The sequence below is a fragment of the Stigmatopora argus genome, chromosome 12 (genome assembly GCF_051989625.1).
Source record: "Stigmatopora argus isolate UIUO_Sarg chromosome 12, RoL_Sarg_1.0, whole genome shotgun sequence".
Lineage (NCBI taxonomy): Eukaryota > Metazoa > Chordata > Actinopteri > Syngnathiformes > Syngnathidae > Stigmatopora > Stigmatopora argus.
In genome coordinates this window covers 5,340,288-5,359,432 of record NC_135398.1, presented here as the reverse complement: position 1 = coordinate 5,359,432, position 19,145 = coordinate 5,340,288, and the positions used below count along the sequence as shown (strand labels likewise).

The window sequence follows — 19,145 nt, the reverse complement described above, 5'->3', positions numbered from 1 at the left end:
CTAAATTAGGTCATGATATTACCATACTCATACTGTTCACACCAGATCATGATTTTTAGGAAATTCTCCTTAAATACTACAACCAGGTATTGCATGGGAAATGGCACAGGATGTGCCACTGTAAAAATTAAACTGGTATATTTATGAATATTAGCTACGCCATTACATTTTATGAGCAGACTGGTGATGAATACTTTCTTTGCTTAGATGATCACAAAAAAATCACCCGGACTTTAGAGGCATTTAGAAATCTGGTTTACAGAAGAGGGGATTGTTTAAAATAAACCCAGTACATATTCACTAGCTAATCTTTTTCATTCATTTTCTGTACTACTCATCCTCACAAGGGTCACAGGCATAATGAAGGGGCATTTGTGTTCAACCAGCAAACACTGCATGATTTTGGGATGTGGGAAAAAAACTGGAGTGACCAGAGAAAACCCACAAAAAAAACATGCAAACTCCCTACATGAAGGTCCTGACCTGGGATTGAACCCTCAATCTAAGAGATGTGGGGCCAGCACATTAAGCAATCCTTACCAATGTACCTCCTAATGCTCTTAGCTATTAAAGTGGGTCACATTCAAATTGGACATTTACTAAACAGTATTTGCAGAAAAAATAGGGTTTATTGGGTGAGCAGAGTCAAATTACCTTTTCCCCCATCGTTTTGAATTCTTTACCTGTACAAATTTTGCTGATGTAGGCCAATCCAGCCAGAACAAAGTATACTCAAAACCATTTCAGACTTGAAACACTAAGGTAACATGAAGCAAATGGTTCCCTTTTCTGAAGTCATTCAAATATCTACAAAGTTGACAGTAAAGAAATGACAAAAAATGGTTTACATTCTGAGAAAATTTATTTGAGCTATTTTTGCTGATTGGCATACATTGCAGCAAGCAAGTCTTCATAAGAGATATAGTGCATAAGTTCAGGAGGATACGGGAACAATGGATTGTATGGTAACATAGTGGTCTCCGTCATTGGCACTGCTGTGGTGGTTCGTGTAGGTACAGCCCTCTCCACTGGGGGACTAGTAGTCTGAGGTACTTGGGGAAGTTTTAAGAGAGTAGCTAATTTAGCAGGATTGCTTTGCTTGGAGTTCCCAGATCGTGGTTTATATTCTGGGTATTGCCAGAGGCTTGGGTTGTAGAAGGGATAATGGGTCATTCCATTGGGAACCTGATATGGCCGTGGCATGTGTGGCATGTGTGGCATGTGTGGCATGTGTGGCATGTGTGGCATGTGTGGCATGTGTGGCATGTGTGGCATGTGTGGCATGTGTGGCATGTGTGGCATGTGTGGCATGTGTGGCATGTGTGGCATGTGTGGCATGACAGGGTAACTGGACACATACGGGTTCTGAGGTGAAGGCATCTTGTAATGGTACATGGGGTCCCTGGGCAACGGGGGCTTCTGAAGTCCAGGGTGGGCGACATGGGGCCAATTGTGAACCAAAGGCCACCTGGGGACATGAGGCAGAGGGTGAGGAAAGTGGGACCTAGGCCTGGAGGGGGGTTGGGACTGGCCATGAGGGGCATTTGGGGACCAGATGCTTATAGGGGGGACTGGACCTCTGGGTACAAGTGGCACCTTGGGGACCTGGCCCATATCTGGCCCCTTGGTTACACCTGGATTAGCTGGGGCTCCAGTCTTCGGGGCGTCAGTCGGAGAATGTTTGGTGCACATGAGTAAGATGGGAATTCCCTGCCAATGCATTGGAAGAACGTAGCTTCCGGCCTGTAGTGAAATAAATGGAAGACAGGATTACATGCAAGGATACTGCTTACCTACAGAGGAGTATCAAGACTGAGGAGTAAAAACATTGAGGAAATAATTGCAGAAGTGGTAGTAAAAATGTGCATGCATGTTTCAAGCCATTATGAGCATAAAGTTGAGTCAAATGTCTTTTTTTGACTCAAGATTTCAAAATTTGTCACCATCTAAGAAACATTTTCAATTAATACATTTGTTTTTGCAACCAGTACCTGTTGAAGCATGTAACAACCACCATAAGGAACATAGATGAGGAATCCGAAGGAATTTCGATGCACAATGTAACCACAATTTAAAGGCACAAGCGGCAGCGGCAATTGAGGCCCATTTGGAGCTGTGTGAAAAGGGGACCGCAAATGCAATTTAATTTTTACCACCAACACACCCTGTAACACAACTTAATAAAATAAATAAATCACCCTGTTGTACTGTCATCTGGGAGAGCCATGGTGTCTTCACACTGAGCTTCATGTGGTGATCTCCACAGTGCAGGGATGTCAAGCGTCTCCATGCGGCTTCTTGAGATGTGGGTGGCAGCGCTGGCATTGGGTTTACACCCCATTCACCTAAACACAAATTTAAATGACAAGAGCAACTCAGTTCAGTTTGAAAATAGTGCAATTTGAAATGGTCACTTTCCTACCAGCAGAATCTGCTTGATAAGCAGCCTCATCCTTGACAGAAACATTGGTCTTCTTGGGGTTTTCTTCCAACAATGGAGGATCCCCATGTAGAACCTCCCCAAACACAATCTTACCCCGTCGAAATCCCTCAGGTGCATATTTTCTTCTGTCTGATTTCTTTAAGCGAGAAGAGTCAGCCTTTTGTGCCAAAAGACACACTACAATCAGCACTGAGGTGACCTGGAAAAATACAACCCTCACGCTCTTGTTTTGATGCATCTCGTAGCTTTACGTGAGACACCCGTGCGATGAGACAACACTTGCATTTGAGCGGCACTTTTGAGGTGAGTGCCACTTCCTGGTCAGCGCCTGGAGCAACCAATCAGAAGCCAAAATGGACGGTGGTAATTGAATGTAGAAAGATTGAATACACCTGGATGGAGTTTTAGAGGGGAGTAATGTTAGTCAAAAAATATATGTATATTTATAATATTTTTTGTTCACATAAAATAAATGAATACTAAAACTTTAAATAGATAAATATTGAAAAACAGATACACTAAAAAATAATTTTAAAGAGTGATGAAGAATTTCAGGATTTTTTGTGCTTTTAAGATTTAATGAAATATAAAGTTGAGTTTAAAAATAAGTCCCAATCACAAGGTTTGTTAAGACTAAATGTTTTATGATAGACATATTTGACATCACATGCGCATCTTAATTATTTTATCTAAAATAGAGTTACCACACTCTAAATGTTAGACTTCATCAAATTATTGGAGTTATGTTCCTTTCTAGCCTGCCCCAAAAAAAGTTTGTCTGAACTTGCATGACTGAAATGGTGATATTTTAAATATTACCATTTCAGTCATGCAAGTTCAGACAAACTTTTTTTGGCAGGCTACAAATATTTCTTACTAAATATAAATAATTTATATTTAGTAAGAAATATTTAATCACCATGCTAGTATGCACATTGCCACCATCTACTGGGTGACGTTGTATAACACATGAAGATGAACTGACAAGTGTGTGTGTGTGATCATTAATCTAAGTCAGGGGTGGCCAAATCCAGTCCTCGAGAGCCCCTATCCAGTCTGGTTTCCATATCTCCCTCCTCTAGCACACCTGAATCAAATGATTAACTCATCAGAAGCTTCATACTGAACCCGATTATTTGATTCAGGTGGGTTGTTGGAGGGAGACATGGAAAACAGATCTATTTGACCAAATAGTATCATAACAGAGTATGGTTGTTATGGTTACACATAACAACCACTTGTAGTTCATCTCCATGGTTACTCACAACAATAGTGAGTATGAAGCATTTTTGCATGCGTGCCAAAACATGGGTGAGTTGACTTGCACATTGTATATGCACTCATTTTTCATTTTTTTTTTGGTCTTTTGCATGTTTCACGTTGTTCCCAAAAGGTTCTAAGACTTACCATGACTGATGAATTGCTAGTTTATTGAGGATTTGTGCAGGACACACAAAAACAAATAACCAGGAATACATGTCTATTTGAATGCCAGTTCTCGTAATGCAAAAAAAGGTATCTTTCAAGCATCTGAGATCCGACTTTGTGGTTGCACAAGTATGCAAACCCTCTCAAAACTGGGAATGTGGCTGTATTCACAACCATGTTTTAAGTTTTTTTTTATATGCATGTTTAAAAAAAAATCTGAATGGTCTTTTTTCCATAGCACTTGCCCTATCATGCCCAGTGTAGTTAAGATTGACATGATATGACAGATGTGGTAGTGTCCAAACTGATAGGATATTTCATTCCACACTAAAAATGAATCTGTTTGCTCATAGAAAATGGTGTTGCCCAGTTAGAACATGATATCCAAGCGCTCCTCCTTGACCTGAACAACTATGTGAGTGGAAATCTACCACCATCCGCCAGCATATTGAATTATTCTTAGTTTCTGGCCTTAATCAGAGGACATGTTCTCATTAGGGTTTCTGTGACCCCCCCACCAACTGCATCAGAGCAGGAGTCCTGAGCTACCACCGCGAATCCGACAACCCCCGACTGGACATCACATCAGCGGATTCAGAGGTAGGAAATAGATTGATGAGTATGGCCCAACTTCCTTACATGAAACAGGAAATGTCATCAGAATGATACATTTCTACTTCCTCAGTCAGGGAGGTCAAACGTACGCCCGTCTGGCTCACATGACGTCGAGTTGGCACAAATGTGGTCGTGAACCAAACTGAGTTTGACGCCCCTGTCCTACGTGTGCGGTTGTTTGGTCGCCGGACTTTTGATTGCGGTCTTTTGGTCACCCAGACCCAAACAACGGGCGACCAAAAGACCGGCGACCAAAAGACCGGCGACAAAACAAGGTAAAACAACACGGTCTACGCATCAATAAAAGCCAACAATGGCCATGAGCAGTTTCACTGAGCCGACATGTGAGTGTATGAGTTTGTATGTACATGCGTTGTCCCTTTAAGAAGATACCTCAGTCAGGGTCTTAACAAGTTCTCCAACAAAACACAATAAAAGTACGGGAAATTTGGAGCTTTTCTTTAGCCTAATAATTAATAGGGCATTAAGTATGACTAAATAATAATTCGCTGTTTGTATTTCGGGAATTTGAGCAACGATTTAAATGGTAATTATCAATAACCTTCCGGGCGACCAAAAGACCGGCGACCAAACGACCGAGTACCCTGTCCTAAGTGGATCTTTTTTCTACTTTTATTTCAGCCTTCGTTTGAATGCCCATCAATATGCGAATACTGCCACCGGAAAGCAATGCCTGCGCTGGATTGGAGATGGGAAGACGAGCTGGAGGTGAGACACAGCCAGGAGCGGACTTTAGACGGGGTGTACCCGGGCCCCAGACTCTAGGGGGGCCTGTTCACATTTGTTCTGCCAATGAACAAAGCAGAATGGTATTATTAATGACTGCTCTGGTGGGGGGAATCCTTTGTTTTGCCCTCAGGCGGTGCCGGAGTTCTGTTGTGCCCAGCACAAGATGTTATGCATGGCCTTGCTGAGGAAAAGGCCTTCTGTAGATGAAGAGGAAGAAGGCCACGGCAAACCCACCGATCTGACAGCCGCGCTGCTCAACGACAGGGAGAAGAGGAATGCCAAAAATATTACTGACCTCTCACGCGGATTGATGTAAGTGTTAAAAATTGGGGGGAAAACAACTATCGAGAGTCTCACATGAGCAATATTATGTCAGGGAACTGGCAGGCTTAAAGAGAGATGATGATGCCTCGCAAAAGGCAGAAGCCAGTGAGTACAGAATTTAATCGGTTGTCTGCTTCGTTGATGGAATTATTGATGATTATGTATCGGCCCACAGCCTCGGAAGTCAAGATCCTCAGCTTCCGGCTGGGTGGTTGCGCAGAAGAGGGAGGCTGGATGCTTATGAATATTGCTGAGAATGTTGTGCAAATCACAAACGAGGAAGATTTTCAAGCAAACATTTGCGACCACAAACCGCCTCTGTTTGGAATTTGTCATCATAAGGAAAGACTCACTCTGGTTCCTACTCATATTATCATACACCTTACTCATTCTAACCATTTTCCGTATTTGACAGGAAGGGGAATTTCAACAAAAGTTTTACACGGACGGCAAGCCCTTTCTTAACATGTTCCCGGATGGCTCTGCTCAGCTCTTGTAGGCACGCACTCACTACAAAATGACATCTCTCGAATCTATGATTTTTGTACATCGTCCTTGTCATTTCCAACAGTTACCCGGGAGACCGCTTGGCTGTGCTCTTTATCGTCACCAAAGATAAAGAAAGGATTTGCCTGGTGTATGACAACAACCAAAATAAACCGCCCCAAAGAGCCATTCGAGGCATCTTCCAGTCCAATGGCATGGTTACATGTTATCACACCAATGGAAACATATGGTAAACAGAGGGTAGAAGGAAATATTGTCATCAATTTTGCTCTGAGCCTGGAATCGATCTGCAGTATTGCTTTTCCAATTGATTTAGGTTGAATCTAAATAGCGTCGGTGGTCAATGTTTGGATGAGACGGGTGCCAGGGTTCGACGCTGGAGTTGGAAAACGCTTCCTCCGCCTCACCTGCCTCCTCTCTTCCTGTCACTGAATAAAAACGTTGGGGTGCGCGTCCTGGGGAAGGATCAGATTTTTATCTCCTTCCTGGCAAATGGTCAACAAGCACGGTGCAGTGTAGGTAGTTGCAGTGCTCAGGTAATACTTTGTTTTAAAGTTATTTGCATCCCAGCGTTTCAACAACAATTTTCCATAGCTTTTATCATCTCGGACAGGAGTAGTTTACATTGTGAATTTTTATTCTACCTATGCAGCCAAATTCAATGCATTGGACTCCACAGTTGCCTTTATACTGCAAAATGTCATCTTTTTCTTGCAAGCATATCTGCAATCCTGCACATTTGAGTTTAAAAAGCCCCACATGTTATCAAGTAATCCTGAATTTTATTCACCATTATGAACTTTGACCTTTTGACCCTGAAATTCAAGGCCCTTTTCAGTTTTGTATTACAAACACCCCTAGCAAATTTGCTAATCTTTTATTTTTTTCTTGAGTTATGTTGCAGTCCCATGGAGGATAATTACTATGGAAAATTTATAGATTTGGTTATTTTAAAAAACTGCATATTATGTAAACATGGATTGAAAAGTAATGCACCTTACTTGCAGTGTAAATGCACAAAAGAGATGCCTACCGGCGGAGTATCGCTATTGAAGGACGAGCTTTTTGTGCTGGCCGCCCGGGTGAAGATCCACTTGTCCATCCAACATCTGAACTGGTCGCTTCTGACGCCGCTGCACCAGAGGAGCATCCGCGTCTTTGGCAAAAAACTCCTGGATGTCAGCAACAACGTCCTGATGAGCCAACGTGAACGTGCATTCATCAGGGGCTGCCTGCAAGAGTGTCTCGAATAAGAAAGACCCTCGCTGCTCCATAGTTACAATAGATTTTTATTCATCATATCAATTCATTCTAAGTTAAGCAAATATAAAAAATTACTCAAATTATAGCAAAAACAATCTGTCAATATTAGTTTGACAACAGCATGACAAGAGTTGCTTTACGACAGAGTTTAGCTACTTGGACAAGAATAACCTTTTAGTAATCCTCACAGGTTTAGAAAGTCAGCATGTACATAGAATTATTTATTTTTTTGACAGTGTACATGTGGCCATGAAACATTTACATACAGAATCCAAAATATTGAAAGAAGTGTCCAGGATTTGTGCACAATGCACATGAAATACAAAGACATGATGGCCAGTTTTTTTCCACTTATTCAATTTTGGGAAAATGTGGAATGAGCACTAATTTTTGATGTTTCACATATGCATTCTATATGAAAACATGTCCGCTAATAAACAGAACCGTGAATTTTCTAAAGTCCCTGTGTTTGGCTCATTGGTACAAATGACTTTATTTTCCATTCAAGACTACTGTAAAAGCAACCACATAAATCTTTTCATTTAATGTCTGGTTTTATGAGACAGGAGTGATAGTACAAGAAAATGATTTGATTGGCTGGCAGTGTTGCCATCAAGCCCACTCTCGCGTAAAGGGGCGGGTCATGCCCGAGGGGCTTGGTGACGAAAGATGTGGGGAGCATCAAGTCTGCGCTAGCAGTGGCCCTGCTTTCGGCGCAGACCTTCATAAACATCACGTCACCGCCCCGCGAGAGGACCCCCTCGAACCTGGGCGGGAGAACAGCGGGTGAGGCGAAAGAGAAACTGTACTAAAAGGCTAAAAAAAAAGAAAAATAAACTGCTAGTGATCTTACACGATGGGTCTTTCGGCTGCGGCCGCACAGTGAGAAAGGCTGTTAGGGGTGGTGGAGCGGCTTTGTGTTCATATGAACGTTCATCTTCATTTCATTGTCCAGGATCTGCACTAGCTGTTGCATGGAAGGCAGATGCCCCGACTCCAGTTTGGACCACACTGGCACATCTGCACACAGGGAAATGGGGCTATCAAATATTATACAAGCATATCGACCAGTCTACAAATTATTCCGTTGTCCTCACATATCTGCGATTAGTGTAAGTCTGATTCAAGTTTTTTCCCTTTATAATCAACCAAGAAACATATAGCTGTTTTTTATGTTTTGCTGAGCGCTTCCACATGGTAACAAAAGTCCAAATGAACTCACCATTTAATGTAATTTCAAATGCTCCCGTGGACATCAACTGGTTCTCAATCATGTTGCTGAGAAAGAACACCATCATGCACGCATATATCTGAAAGCCATTTTGGAAAAACAACCGTTTTAGCAGAAGGCTCCTTTAACACAACACCTGCCGATCATTCTGAGCCATTCACACAAATGCGAGCCATGACAACAAATCAGCGGCAAACATAACAGACAGGCTAATTGAATCCCAAGGGGATTGACACCTACATTGCAACATGTTCTTGAGTTAACACTCTAGAGCAGGGGTCTCAAACATGCGGCCCGCGGGCCAACTGCGGCCCGCGGGACGATAATTTGCGGCCCCCGTCTTAATATGAAAGATCGATTTTTTTTTTTTAATTTTTTTTTTTTTTTACCCCTTTCCCCATGATGGCGCCGTTTAAGTGGCAGCCAGTGGCAGTAGCTCTGTCCACTCATGTTTTTCTTGTTTTACAGCATGTTTTACATGAAAAATTAGAGGGAACATTGACATGCACCTGCTTGTGGCAGGTGTGCCGATAGCGAGCAATGATGATGTCGTGACCGGATGATTCGCCTAAAGACGTTTCGCCGACGGACGTTTGACAGACGGACAGGTCGTACTAGTGTTTGTTAGTTTAATGATTAAATACAAATACTAGTATTTGTATTTAATCATTAAACGCTGTTTTCAGCTGGATTTGACCGAATTTGAGAGCATTTTGAGCCGTTTGGCGAATGGACGTCTATAGACGTTTTTTTGCCTCCATCGCGATATCATCCAGTATTTGTATTTAATCATTAAATGCTGTTTTAGGATGGATTTGACCCGATTGCTGTCATTTTACGGCTCGGTTCTGCTACATCTGCCTGCCCAAGAGTGCTTATTCCCGGACTGCCATTGATGGTAGACGAACATTGATTTTTACTATAATTTGGACAACACCGGCGGCGGGCCGGATTAAAAATCCTAACGGGCCGTATATGGCCCGCGGGCCGAGGTTGAAAAACTTGTACACACACGATCCGGCGGGGCGAGCGTTCGAATCCCGTTTCGGCGAAACCTCCGTTCGGCCGAATGAACGTTCGGTGGAACGTCCATTCGGCGACCTGCCCGTCTGTCAAACGTCCGTCGGCGAAACGTCTTTAGGCGAATCATCCGAGTACCGATGATGTCGCTCACACTGGTACTCAGTGCGCTCAGGGAGGTTGTCTTTCTGCTCAGACCAACAAAAAATTAGAGGGAACTTTGGTTCGGAGCTGAATGAACCAATCACGGTGAGGTATACGGCTCTGGAGGGCGGGACATCGGCCGGGCTGTCCAGTGCCTCGCTCACTCACTCATTCATTCCTCCAATCAGCTGGGCGGAGGAGAAGCCGTGAGGCCGATCCCTCCGCTCGGCGCGCACACTCCTCCGCTGCTCTCAGCATAGAACTGAATGAGGCGCTATGATCCGTGATCCAGCCTGTGTCAGTGTCTGTAGCCATCTCCGCGATTGAAACGGAGAGCGAAAGTGCACATGCGCCACAAACCCGTGCGACTGAATGTGAAAGATCAACCCGAGACTCATTCCAAGTGGAAAAACATATTACAGAGCCCCAGAGATGTCTCTTTCAAAGCCTGCCGTGAAGAGAAAGGTCGGTGATGAGCACAGACAGTTTCAAGAAAAGTGGGGAGTGCAATATTTCTTTGTTGAACACAGGGGCACCCCGACGTGTCTCATTTACACTGAAAAAGTTGCGGTGCACAAGGAATACAATTTGAAACGTAATTGTACTATGAGACATGCTGAGGAGTACGAAAAATACCAGGGAGATGAGAGAGCCAACCAGGTTGCCAGTCTTAAAACACGTCTTCTGAGGCAACAGGATCTCTTCAAGAAGGCTACCAAAGACAGTAATGCAGCAGTCAAAGCTAGCTACGCCGTTTGTGAGTTGATTGATCCTGTGCTAAGTGATCCCAAATGGCTCATGGACTTGGCTTTTCTTGTTGATATCACACATGAGCTTAATGTACTGAACAAGAAGTTACAAGGCCAGGGGCAACTTGTCAGTGCTGCCTATGACAACGTGAGAGCATTCTGCACTAAACTTGTGTTATGGAAAGCCCAGCTCTCTCAGACAAACCTTTGCCATTTCCCAGCATGCAAGGCTCTCGTGGATGCAGGCACACCATTCAGTGGTGAGAAGTATGTTGAGGCCATTTCGAAGCTACAGGAGGAATTTGATCACAGATTTGCAGACTCCAAGACACACAAAGCCACATTTCAAATTTTTGCGGACCCCTTCTCCTTTGATGTGCAAGATGCCCCTCCTGAGCTTCAAATGGAGCTCATTGACCTGCAGTGCAACTCTGCACTCAAAGCCAAGTTCAGGGAGGTGAGTGGAGAAGCAGACAAGCTTGGGCAATTTTTGAGAGAGTTGACCCCCAGCTTCCCTGAACTTTCCCGAAGGTTCAAGCGGACCATGTGCCTTTTTGGGAGCACATACTTGTGTGAGAAGCTCTTCTCCACCTTGAACTTCAATAAGTCCAAGTACAGGTCCAGACTTACTGATGAGCATCTTCAAGCTCTACTGAGGGTCTCCACTGCTTCCTCCCTCAAGCCAAATGTGACTATGTGAGAAGAAGCGCTGCCAGGTCTCTAGCAGCAAGGAGTAGGCAAAAGAAGCCGTGTTCAGAATATTTCATGTTCAATGTTCCATTCAAGTTCAGAAAGTTAAAGGTTAAAGAGCTGTTAATACAGACATTTGAAACGGAATAAAAATAATTCATTTTCTCTACTTAGCCAGCCAGTGTATATCTACTGTATGCTCATTAGTATTATTTGGTTTTATATTACTGATTGATTTATTTTTTATTCATCTTTAAGTTAATTTATTTAATTCATTATTTTTTGTTAAAAAATAAAGATATTTGATAACGTTGGAAAGTTTTATCAGTGCTTTTCTTGTGGAAATCCTGATGCGGCCCAGTCTCACCCAGACTCGGCCTCTAGCGGCCCCCAGGTAAATTGAGTTCGAGACCCCTGCTCTAGAGGATCTATAGCACCTGAATAAAGTCTCCAAAACAGACAAGTACATCCATCCGCACCCACAACGAACAGTTTTGTTTTTTTTTTACATTCAAGTGTACCTTATTTCCCTGGCCCCACTCCCAGAACCCTGGTGCTTGTACGCCAAAGAGAGCAAACGGATCCTTGCCAATGATGATCATCCCGATCACTAGCAGTTTGAAGACAGACAGGAAGGAAGCAAAGAGCCTGGGGGGGGGACAAAAATCAAAACACCAGCTTTTAAAAGCAGCCATGTGTTATCTGGTTTAGATCCTTTGGATAACTAAACACACATGGGCTGTAACCATTAAAGCGAGATAACCAACATGATTAAATTATTGGCCTTTATTACAGTTAGCAAACACTATGAAAATGATATATGCAAGCCCAACAGAAATTGATTTTTTTTGCTCGCTATGGCCCAAAACTAGTCTCTCTTTAGAAGTTTGCTGACAATTACAAAGCAAATATTTAAGAGGGATGCGTTTCAAAACAGACATGTATGAAGACAAATGGAATTGGAAAAATTACAAGAATGGTCGATTTTGATATATTTTTTCGAGATGGACATAACCAATGAATAGGCACTTGTTGATGCGACTCAAATTGTCTTCACACTTTAGCAGCATGCATAAACATTTGAGATTTTCCTCAATAGACAATGCTGGTCATCCTTACAGACTACTTTAACAAATCAGCTTACACACGGTTCGTGACCCGACGGCAGCGAATAATCCCTTACCGATAGGCAGGAATGGGAAGGTAGTTCTCCCCCTCGATGCGGATGTCCGGGTACCGCTGGTACAAAGCCTGCGTGTACTCCTCAAACACCCGCTTGTACCCTCAGGAGATGCTGCAAGCACACAAAAAAGTGGTTTAACCAACTGTATGTAACTTCAGACAACAAGGCTGCCATTTTCAAGCTACAGTGTAAACTTTACTCTTGAAGTTAACTTCTCTTGAGATCATTTGAGACATTCTACTTACATCTAGTGACAATAGTGTTTGTTCTTCTGGTAATGAATAAAGTCTCAATACAGGTCGACGCGATTGATTTTTTCTAATCGATCTCTATTTGATGTGGTTTTGTGGGACAGGGTGACATGCAAGAAATGACCCTTACTGTCTGTCCGTTGTTGTAAATCATTGTGATTGATTTACTATGCTCGCCATAATACACTTTTCTCACGAACATTGGACTACTAAACCAATCAGTTATCTTGCGTGAGTGATGACAACAAGAAATATCCAACTAACGTAGCCTCTTAGTCGTCAACCGAGGAGAAAATACTTCAAAATGGCTATTTCAAAAGCTGACAGGACAACGATCCGGGGTAAAAACGGAGTTAAAAGTTTTAACTTCTTGTTCAATTATTTACTAGACGATCGATGTTTTACAAAGCCATTGGACACGCGAGTTTACAAATGGTTAGCCTTAGCTTCCGTCGTTGGCGTGCTAACTCGCAATGACTCGCCACATTTCGCTTCGTTTACCAGATCTGGAACTTGAGTAAGGGCCCCGCGGCGAAGTGCATTTTCATTTTCTTGATACCGCTGCTTTCCCCGGACGTGGCGAGGCAAAGCGACAAGATCCCCACGACGAAGACGGAGAAGCGAAGCCACTTCATCGCCATTTCTTTTCCGGGGTGGTGCGTTGCTTCCCCCTGGACTATATCCGAATAAGTGACAGCTGAGTCGGTGAATTCGTTGGTTGGATTGGGCTACAAAGTCTTCTTCTCCAACGAAAGTCATCTGCCAAACTATTACTATTTACCTTTAGCACCCCCTAGCGTGACTTGTACGAAGGGGATTTGTCATTCAAATACTAATGCGACTCACAATGTATTTATTTATTTTAAATAATTTTGCAATTATAGCTGGATTTAGTGTGGAATTTATCTCCTTATGAAAATAATTATCAGAATATCTATCTATCCATCCATCCATTAAATAAATAAATAGTATTAATGGAGGAGCTATAGAAATAAATTATAACAACCACATGAGGGGTGAAAATAACTTTTATTAGTGCTCACAATTCATATAAAACAGTATTATAAAAACAGAAGGCCTGTTTTATGACTCAGAGATTTATTCTGTCCCGTTTCTCTTTCAGAATGGCTGACTCCAAAGCCAGCATTAAATCTGTTGATGGAATTGAAGTGACAAAGAGAAGTTAGGTTTAAAAAAAAAACAGTCTAGGGAAGGTGAGAATTTTAACCTATTCGCACTGACCTGGTAACTTTGACGACTTCAAAATCTGGTAGAACTCCATGAGATTGGGTAGTCCTGCCTCACTGTCATAAGAAGTTTGCTCCATGGACTTACATATGTTACCAATCCTCTGAGAATAGTCCTTAACAAAACAGAAACAATAAGTCTTTTAAGATGTTGAAATACTATGCAGACAAGTGGGGACTACCTGAAGCTCTCCATAGACTTTTTCCTCCAGGTCTGTCACATGGCTTAATGCATCATAAATACTCGAATCCACGGCCATGTCCTTGAATACATAACATACACCACAAAAAGAGTTTCAGTGGAAAATTTCATAGTACATCCATCATCATAACACAACAAAACACCAAGCTGACCTCCTCTGAAGAGCTGCTTCCCATCTGCTGTGCTGTTGCCGCTCTGGTGGCTTTCGATTTATCTTTCAGTTCTTTAACTCTGTGCAGTTATCGCATTTCAGCAATGGAAGCAAATCAAATCTTTGAGACGGCAAACTTGAAACATACCTGTCAGCGTAACGTAGAGTGTTCATTGTATATTCACATGATGACATTCCCGGTGACACCATGGCAATCTGATGAAGAAAGCCAGGAAGAAGCAATTCAGCAAAATAAACACATTTTGTCAAGTCAATATTTTCTAAAATACTAAATAAAAAGGTGCTACTTGACACTACCATCACCCTGACTGATACAAGAACGTATGCATGACTAACGATACCAATAATACTTAATAGCCTAATACACAAAATCTAATGAAAAAAAACAAATAAAAACCTTTCTTACACAATTCACCAAGGTGTCAATCTGACACATTGTTTAGGCTACCACTTTACCACTAACTACTGCTAAGGAGGTTGCGTCAGTGTTTATAATAATACGTTTAAAAAAAAATAACCATGTTTTTAGTCGCATAAAAGGCGTACAACCCTTGTCTGTAATAGAGCAGTTGCCAAAGTCAACGCCCAGAACATGTCTATTAACCATACCATGCAAGTTTTGGAGTTCTCCCTGATGAAGGAATCCCGGAGCACCTTTGTTAAAGTGCTCATCCTGAACGGAATGTGATCACTGTTCATTCCAAGTGACCGGATGCATTCCTAGAATTGCAGAGAACAGCTTTAAATACCGCCACGGGACAAGCTTTCCGAGTTCATGCCGCACCTTGAGGGCCAGGAGGCTGCGGTTGATCTCCGCCGTCTCCACCAACGTGGCGCGGTCGTTGGTGCTGACGTCCGTGCCGCGCTCGTTGCCCGCCAGGTCGACCAGGGAAAACTTGCCGTGAAGAGTGGTGGCGCGGTCGTTGCGTCTGAGGATGATCTGGAGGATGGCGTGGGAGCGCGAGGAGTTGGCGTTGGCTGAGGTCTGACCAAAGGTTCTGGATAGGGGAGGCGTTCACAATTGAAAATGGCTTGGACTATTTGAATGAAAGTGAAGGAAGGCAAAAGATGTCCAATACGCCTGTCAAAATGTTTCAATCGCTACCTGCAAGCGCTGCCCTGCTGTATTATCTTGATAACCCTGTCTGCTGATCCTACGAGGACCTCCTCCAACCCCACCACCTGCACTTCCTGACGTCCATCCTCCAACACCCGCAGCATGGCCTTGTTATTCAGCAAGTCGTACACCTGCAGACAGCCAAGGAGGAGAAACGTGAAGTTTAGATAAGGGGGAAAAAATGAGTGGACAGAAAATATGATTTAAGAAAAATCAGAGTGAACACAAATGAACAATACAGGGAGGTGGGAGATTGACAAAGATGTACAAAAATGGCAGCTCACTTTTCCATTGTAGATCTCAAAGAAGCTGACGTAGGCGGAAAGATCCAGATCAGCGTATTTCCAGTGACTGAGGTATGCGAAAACATCGTGTGCTGCAAAAAGCGAGAGACGGTGAAGCGATGGGCATAAAGCCACCCTCAAATTTGTCATTCTCCAATCCCACCTGCTAAGGCGTAAATTCCCTTGGCGCAATTTTGCTGCTTGCCTGTGAAATCGCCACCCATCGTCTATACAAGCAGAAAAGACATCAAGCCACGGTCGGAGGGAAACCCCGGCCGGCCGGCTTTACTTGAAGACACTTACATGAGTTTTCCCACTTCCGGTTTGCCCGTAGGCAAAACATGTGGCCATGCCCCCTTCGAAGATGTTTTGCACCAAAGGCTTTGCTGTGAATCTGGACAAAACAAAAGTTGGAAACAAAAACACTGTTGCTTGGGTAAAAATCTAGAAAAAAAATTATAATTTAGGTCAGCCAAGGCCGTATTGGCTTTTGATTTGCTAACAATAAAGACGACATTACCTGTAGACCAAATCATTGGTAGATGTTTCATCAAATGAGTAGTCAAACTGAAAGTTCTGGTTGTCAAGGTACTTGGTTAGATCCACTTTTTGCTTTGGCTCGTGGACTACTAGCGTGCCTCTCCCGGGAATTGAGATCACATCGATCTCCTTTCTAGCCGTCTCTTAACAGATTAACATTGAAAAAAAACATCTTAGAGCTTGGCAGAAAAGCTGTCCTCCATTATAGCACTGTGATTTGAGGACTACTTGTACATACCTGTCTTGTTTAGGGGTCGTTTGCGGACACCCACACAAATTTTGTGAGACTCAACCTGCAAAATATAAAGGAATTTTAGGATAAAAGCGTAGTTAAGAAACCCTTCACCGAAGATAGTACTGGGGATGGACGCACCCCATTAGTAGCTGATAACGGAATCGTTTCCATGGTTTCTCGGAAGTCTTGGATCATTTCGTAGAATTTCTGATTGGGCCGCGACAACTCTTTGAACTTTGAGAATATATGCAGAAATGTGAGGTTGAGCGAGGCGGGTTTGGTTCGAGTGGGAAAAGTAATGAAGAGACTAGCACTAACCTTTCCCTTCTTGTGCATTTCAGAAGGCTTGTCAACAGTAGACAGCCTTTTGTTAGCCCTGCTGACCTCCGGGTGCATCAGAGTTTTTCTTCTGCCTAAAGCATCCAGGGGGGAATAAACAAGTCTCATTATCTATTTACTGATTTAAAGGTGACCTATGCAAAATGTTCTTATTGCATTTCTTAAAAATGATCCACTCTTACCAATGTTCCAAAATTGACAGCTGAACCAACACTTAAGTGTACCTAAACTTGTAATTTATCTATGGTCATTTTGCCTTATAAGTTTTGATCATCAACAAAAAATGTGTTCGTCGATCTCCGTCAGTTTTCTCAATGGTCAATTTTTTTATAAAATAATATTTTTCCATAGAAACTGGAAAACAGCAAGAATGACAACATCTTAAGCGTGGTAACTGACCTCGAGTCATTGTTTTCACTGGTTCTTCAATTTCTTTAACACTCTGCAGAACAAAGGGCACAGAAGAAGTTGCTTTTTCTCCTGTCTTTTTCTGCAGCTTATTGGAAGTCCCTAAGCAAGGTGAACAAAAAAACCGAGTTGAGGTCATTAAATGTGCTTGATGAACATTTTAGAACTAGGGCTCTTTACCAACCAGAATTTGCGAGGACTGCTGAAGTTGGAAGTTCGGAAGGCTCAAGGATAGTAGGTTGGGCCTTGAACCGGTTCGTAAGTCTGAACTTGGACTGGGCCACAACTAAGGAAGAAGAAAAAAAATGCACAAGTCATCTGATAAGAGAATATCGATGCACTGGTGGGCTTGTCATAGAAAATGTCAGAGACACAGAAAACCAAAAAACAAGGTGTCCCTTAAATCTGCAATAGTGAGTTGAAATCGGTTGCCAGGTAACCACTGTGATTTGCATCCATTCACAAGTGAAACAAGTGACTATATTTGTGATAAGTGATGTTCCAGTAGCAAGCTTGTTTGCTTTCACCTTGATCCCAATAAGACAGGTGTGATTAAAAGAATAAGTGATTTGCTAAAAATGGAAGGGAAGTAAAGCGCTTGCAGTGCCTTCCACATCTGTTTCTTTAGGGTCATCTGCTGAAGGCATCCGGGCTTTTGTAAGGAAGTACACAATTCATTATCAAAAGTGTTACTTTACAAAGTCAGAAAAATTAAAAAGAATGAATTTTATTTACGTACTGGAGGGCGGCGGGCCGGGAATCCTGGATGAGCGCAGTCGACCATGATACTTCTACAAAAAGAGAATATGAATGCAGTCGTTATTGTCATGTTTAACTGTAATAGTAGAAATGCCAAAGAATTTGAAACATTTGGAAGGTGCTCCTAAAATGATGAGGAAGAAACAGCAAACAGAAAAGTCACCTTTTCGGTAGTTTGAGGTTGCTGAGTAGATTTGAAAGTGCATTGTAGGTGGTCCAGCAGCTCTGTATTAAGCGTAAATATATCGTCTATATCCAGCTGGATAAAGAGACAAAATCATTTTTAACAGAACATCTTTACTACATCACAAATTTGAACGTATACTCCTTACATTTGAAATTGCAAGTTAGTGCGTTGTCGAAAGACAGTTTTTCTTTTCTAGTTTTTACTCTAAAAGATGACTTCATGAAATTAGAAATGAAGACAGAGTTGTGTATCATCGACCATAGATGACATCTTTATTTTCAAAAATATACTTTTCATCAGTGTAAAGTTATCAAAAACAGTTATGTACATGTACTTGACAGTGAAATTTCAGTTTTGCTTTTAACCCAATTCAAAAAAAAATCAAATTCTATTAAAATACTAAATAGTGTACCGTTTGGAGGGTTAATATTTGAAATTAAACTCTTTCACCATTTGGGGAGTGCTGATTTTTGGAGCGTGGCAAAAACATACTTTCAAGTGTGAAACTTTTGTCAACCCAATCCAAAACGCCCAAAAAGTGTACAGATAATATACTTTTGGATTTGAGATGTTCATACGAATTCTGAGTAACTGACAAACCTCCTTCATTCGGTGGGTGGACTCCTCGGCCCACTCTACCGTCGCCGTAGATTTGACGGCGTCGACCGTTTTCACAATCGCACCATGAACACGGCCTAGTTAAAAAATAATAATGATCGAATTAAACGATTTGGTGAAATCCGTGTACGTCGACATGATTGTGACCTAAGAAAAGCAACTCACCATCGCTGCGATTGATTTGCACAGTCAGTCCAACTAAGTGTTTTGTGAGCTCGGACTCCATTTTTGCGACGCTGAAAATGCACAATTATTGTTTAATATTGCGTTCCCTATCTGTTGCCAAGGCATCTCCTATTAGGATTTCTTACCTTGATTTATTTTTATTTATCGCTTAGGAAGAAGTTTTGTTGAACGTCAAGCCTCGACTCCACATAAACACCGGCCAGATTTTAAACTAACTGGATCGCGATCTGATTGGCCTATTTTCTTCTTCTCC

General features: G+C 42.3%; 4 protein-coding genes across 6 annotated transcripts; 1 reads left to right on the top strand and 3 right to left on the bottom strand.

The window, feature by feature from the left end:
* Positions 1–870: 870 nt before the first annotated feature.
* Positions 871–2,758, bottom strand: LOC144085843 (uncharacterized). Its single transcript, XM_077615504.1, has 4 exons — positions 2,423–2,758; positions 2,199–2,345; positions 1,992–2,113; positions 871–1,743 (listed from the first exon to the last, which is right to left on the bottom strand). The coding sequence occupies exons 1-4, from the start codon at positions 2,679–2,681 to the stop codon at positions 871–873; spliced, it is 1,401 nt and encodes a 466-aa protein (XP_077471630.1). The 5' UTR covers positions 2,682–2,758.
* Positions 2,759–3,619: 861 nt separating this feature from the next.
* Positions 3,620–7,798, top strand: LOC144085949 (uncharacterized). Its single transcript, XM_077615650.1, has 8 exons — positions 3,620–3,754; positions 4,225–4,286; positions 4,370–4,471; positions 5,129–5,215; positions 5,367–5,548; positions 6,132–6,296; positions 6,384–6,603; positions 7,075–7,798. The coding sequence occupies exons 1-8, from the start codon at positions 3,697–3,699 to the stop codon at positions 7,318–7,320; spliced, it is 1,122 nt and encodes a 373-aa protein (XP_077471776.1). The 5' UTR covers positions 3,620–3,696; the 3' UTR covers positions 7,321–7,798.
* On the bottom strand, positions 7,339–13,303 carry LOC144085950 (thioredoxin reductase-like selenoprotein T1a). Of its 2 annotated transcripts, XM_077615652.1 has the most exons (6): positions 13,100–13,303; positions 12,348–12,458; positions 11,686–11,812; positions 8,553–8,640; positions 8,184–8,350; positions 7,339–8,097 (listed from the first exon to the last, which is right to left on the bottom strand). In XM_077615652.1, the coding sequence occupies exons 1-5, from the start codon at positions 13,237–13,239 to the stop codon at positions 8,226–8,228; spliced, it is 591 nt and encodes a 196-aa protein (XP_077471778.1). In that variant the 5' UTR covers positions 13,240–13,303; the 3' UTR covers positions 7,339–8,097; positions 8,184–8,225. The 2 variants fall into 2 exon arrangements, with proteins under 2 accessions (XP_077471778.1, XP_077471777.1); XM_077615651.1 differs by having other exon boundaries at positions 7,339–8,350.
* A 305-nt stretch (positions 13,304–13,608) lies between these two features.
* On the bottom strand, positions 13,609–19,145 carry kif2c (kinesin family member 2C). Of its 2 annotated transcripts, XM_077615648.1 has the most exons (23): positions 19,018–19,145; positions 18,872–18,942; positions 18,689–18,783; positions 18,065–18,160; positions 17,882–17,933; positions 17,750–17,794; positions 17,327–17,428; positions 17,134–17,244; positions 16,714–16,808; positions 16,534–16,629; positions 16,399–16,453; positions 16,141–16,303; positions 15,924–16,014; positions 15,784–15,847; positions 15,621–15,712; positions 15,325–15,467; positions 15,004–15,217; positions 14,829–14,939; positions 14,347–14,414; positions 14,200–14,278; positions 14,028–14,108; positions 13,841–13,961; positions 13,609–13,750 (listed from the first exon to the last, which is right to left on the bottom strand). In XM_077615648.1, the coding sequence occupies exons 2-23, from the start codon at positions 18,930–18,932 to the stop codon at positions 13,689–13,691; spliced, it is 2,097 nt and encodes a 698-aa protein (XP_077471774.1). In that variant the 5' UTR covers positions 18,933–18,942; positions 19,018–19,145; the 3' UTR covers positions 13,609–13,688. The 2 variants fall into 2 exon arrangements, with proteins under 2 accessions (XP_077471774.1, XP_077471775.1); XM_077615649.1 differs by lacking the exon at positions 17,750–17,794.

What these genes read in the sequence shown, in the direction of transcription:
- LOC144085843 (XM_077615504.1), bottom strand. Translation starts at nt 2,681, where the DNA reads ATGCATCAAAACAAGAGCGTGAGGGTTGTATTTTTCCAGGTCACCTCA. An exon ending in CCAGATGACAGTACAACAGG is followed by an intron (nt 2,114 to 2,198) that starts GTGATTTATTTA and finishes CTTTTCACACAG; the next exon opens with CTCCAAATGGGCCTCAATTG. An exon ending in GTTGTTACATGCTTCAACAG is followed by an intron (nt 1,744 to 1,991) that starts GTACTGGTTGCA and finishes ATTTCACTACAG; the next exon opens with GCCGGAAGCTACGTTCTTCC.
- LOC144085949 (XM_077615650.1), top strand. Translation starts at nt 3,697, where the DNA reads ATGGTTACTCACAACAATAGTGAGTATGAAGCATTTTTGCATGCGTGC. An exon ending in GACCTCTCACGCGGATTGAT is followed by an intron (nt 5,549 to 6,131) that starts GTAAGTGTTAAA and finishes CATTTCCAACAG; the next exon opens with TTACCCGGGAGACCGCTTGG. An exon ending in TAGGTAGTTGCAGTGCTCAG is followed by an intron (nt 6,604 to 7,074) that starts GTAATACTTTGT and finishes CCTTACTTGCAG; the next exon opens with TGTAAATGCACAAAAGAGAT.
- kif2c (XM_077615648.1), bottom strand. Translation starts at nt 18,932, where the DNA reads ATGGAGTCCGAGCTCACAAAACACTTAGTTGGACTGACTGTGCAAATC. An exon ending in TAAAGAAACAGATGTGGAAG is followed by an intron (nt 17,429 to 17,749) that starts GCACTGCAAGCG and finishes CTTCTTCCTTAG; the next exon opens with TTGTGGCCCAGTCCAAGTTC. An exon ending in AAGTCTATGGAGAGCTTCAG is followed by an intron (nt 13,962 to 14,027) that starts GTAGTCCCCACT and finishes TGTTTTGTTAAG; the next exon opens with GACTATTCTCAGAGGATTGG.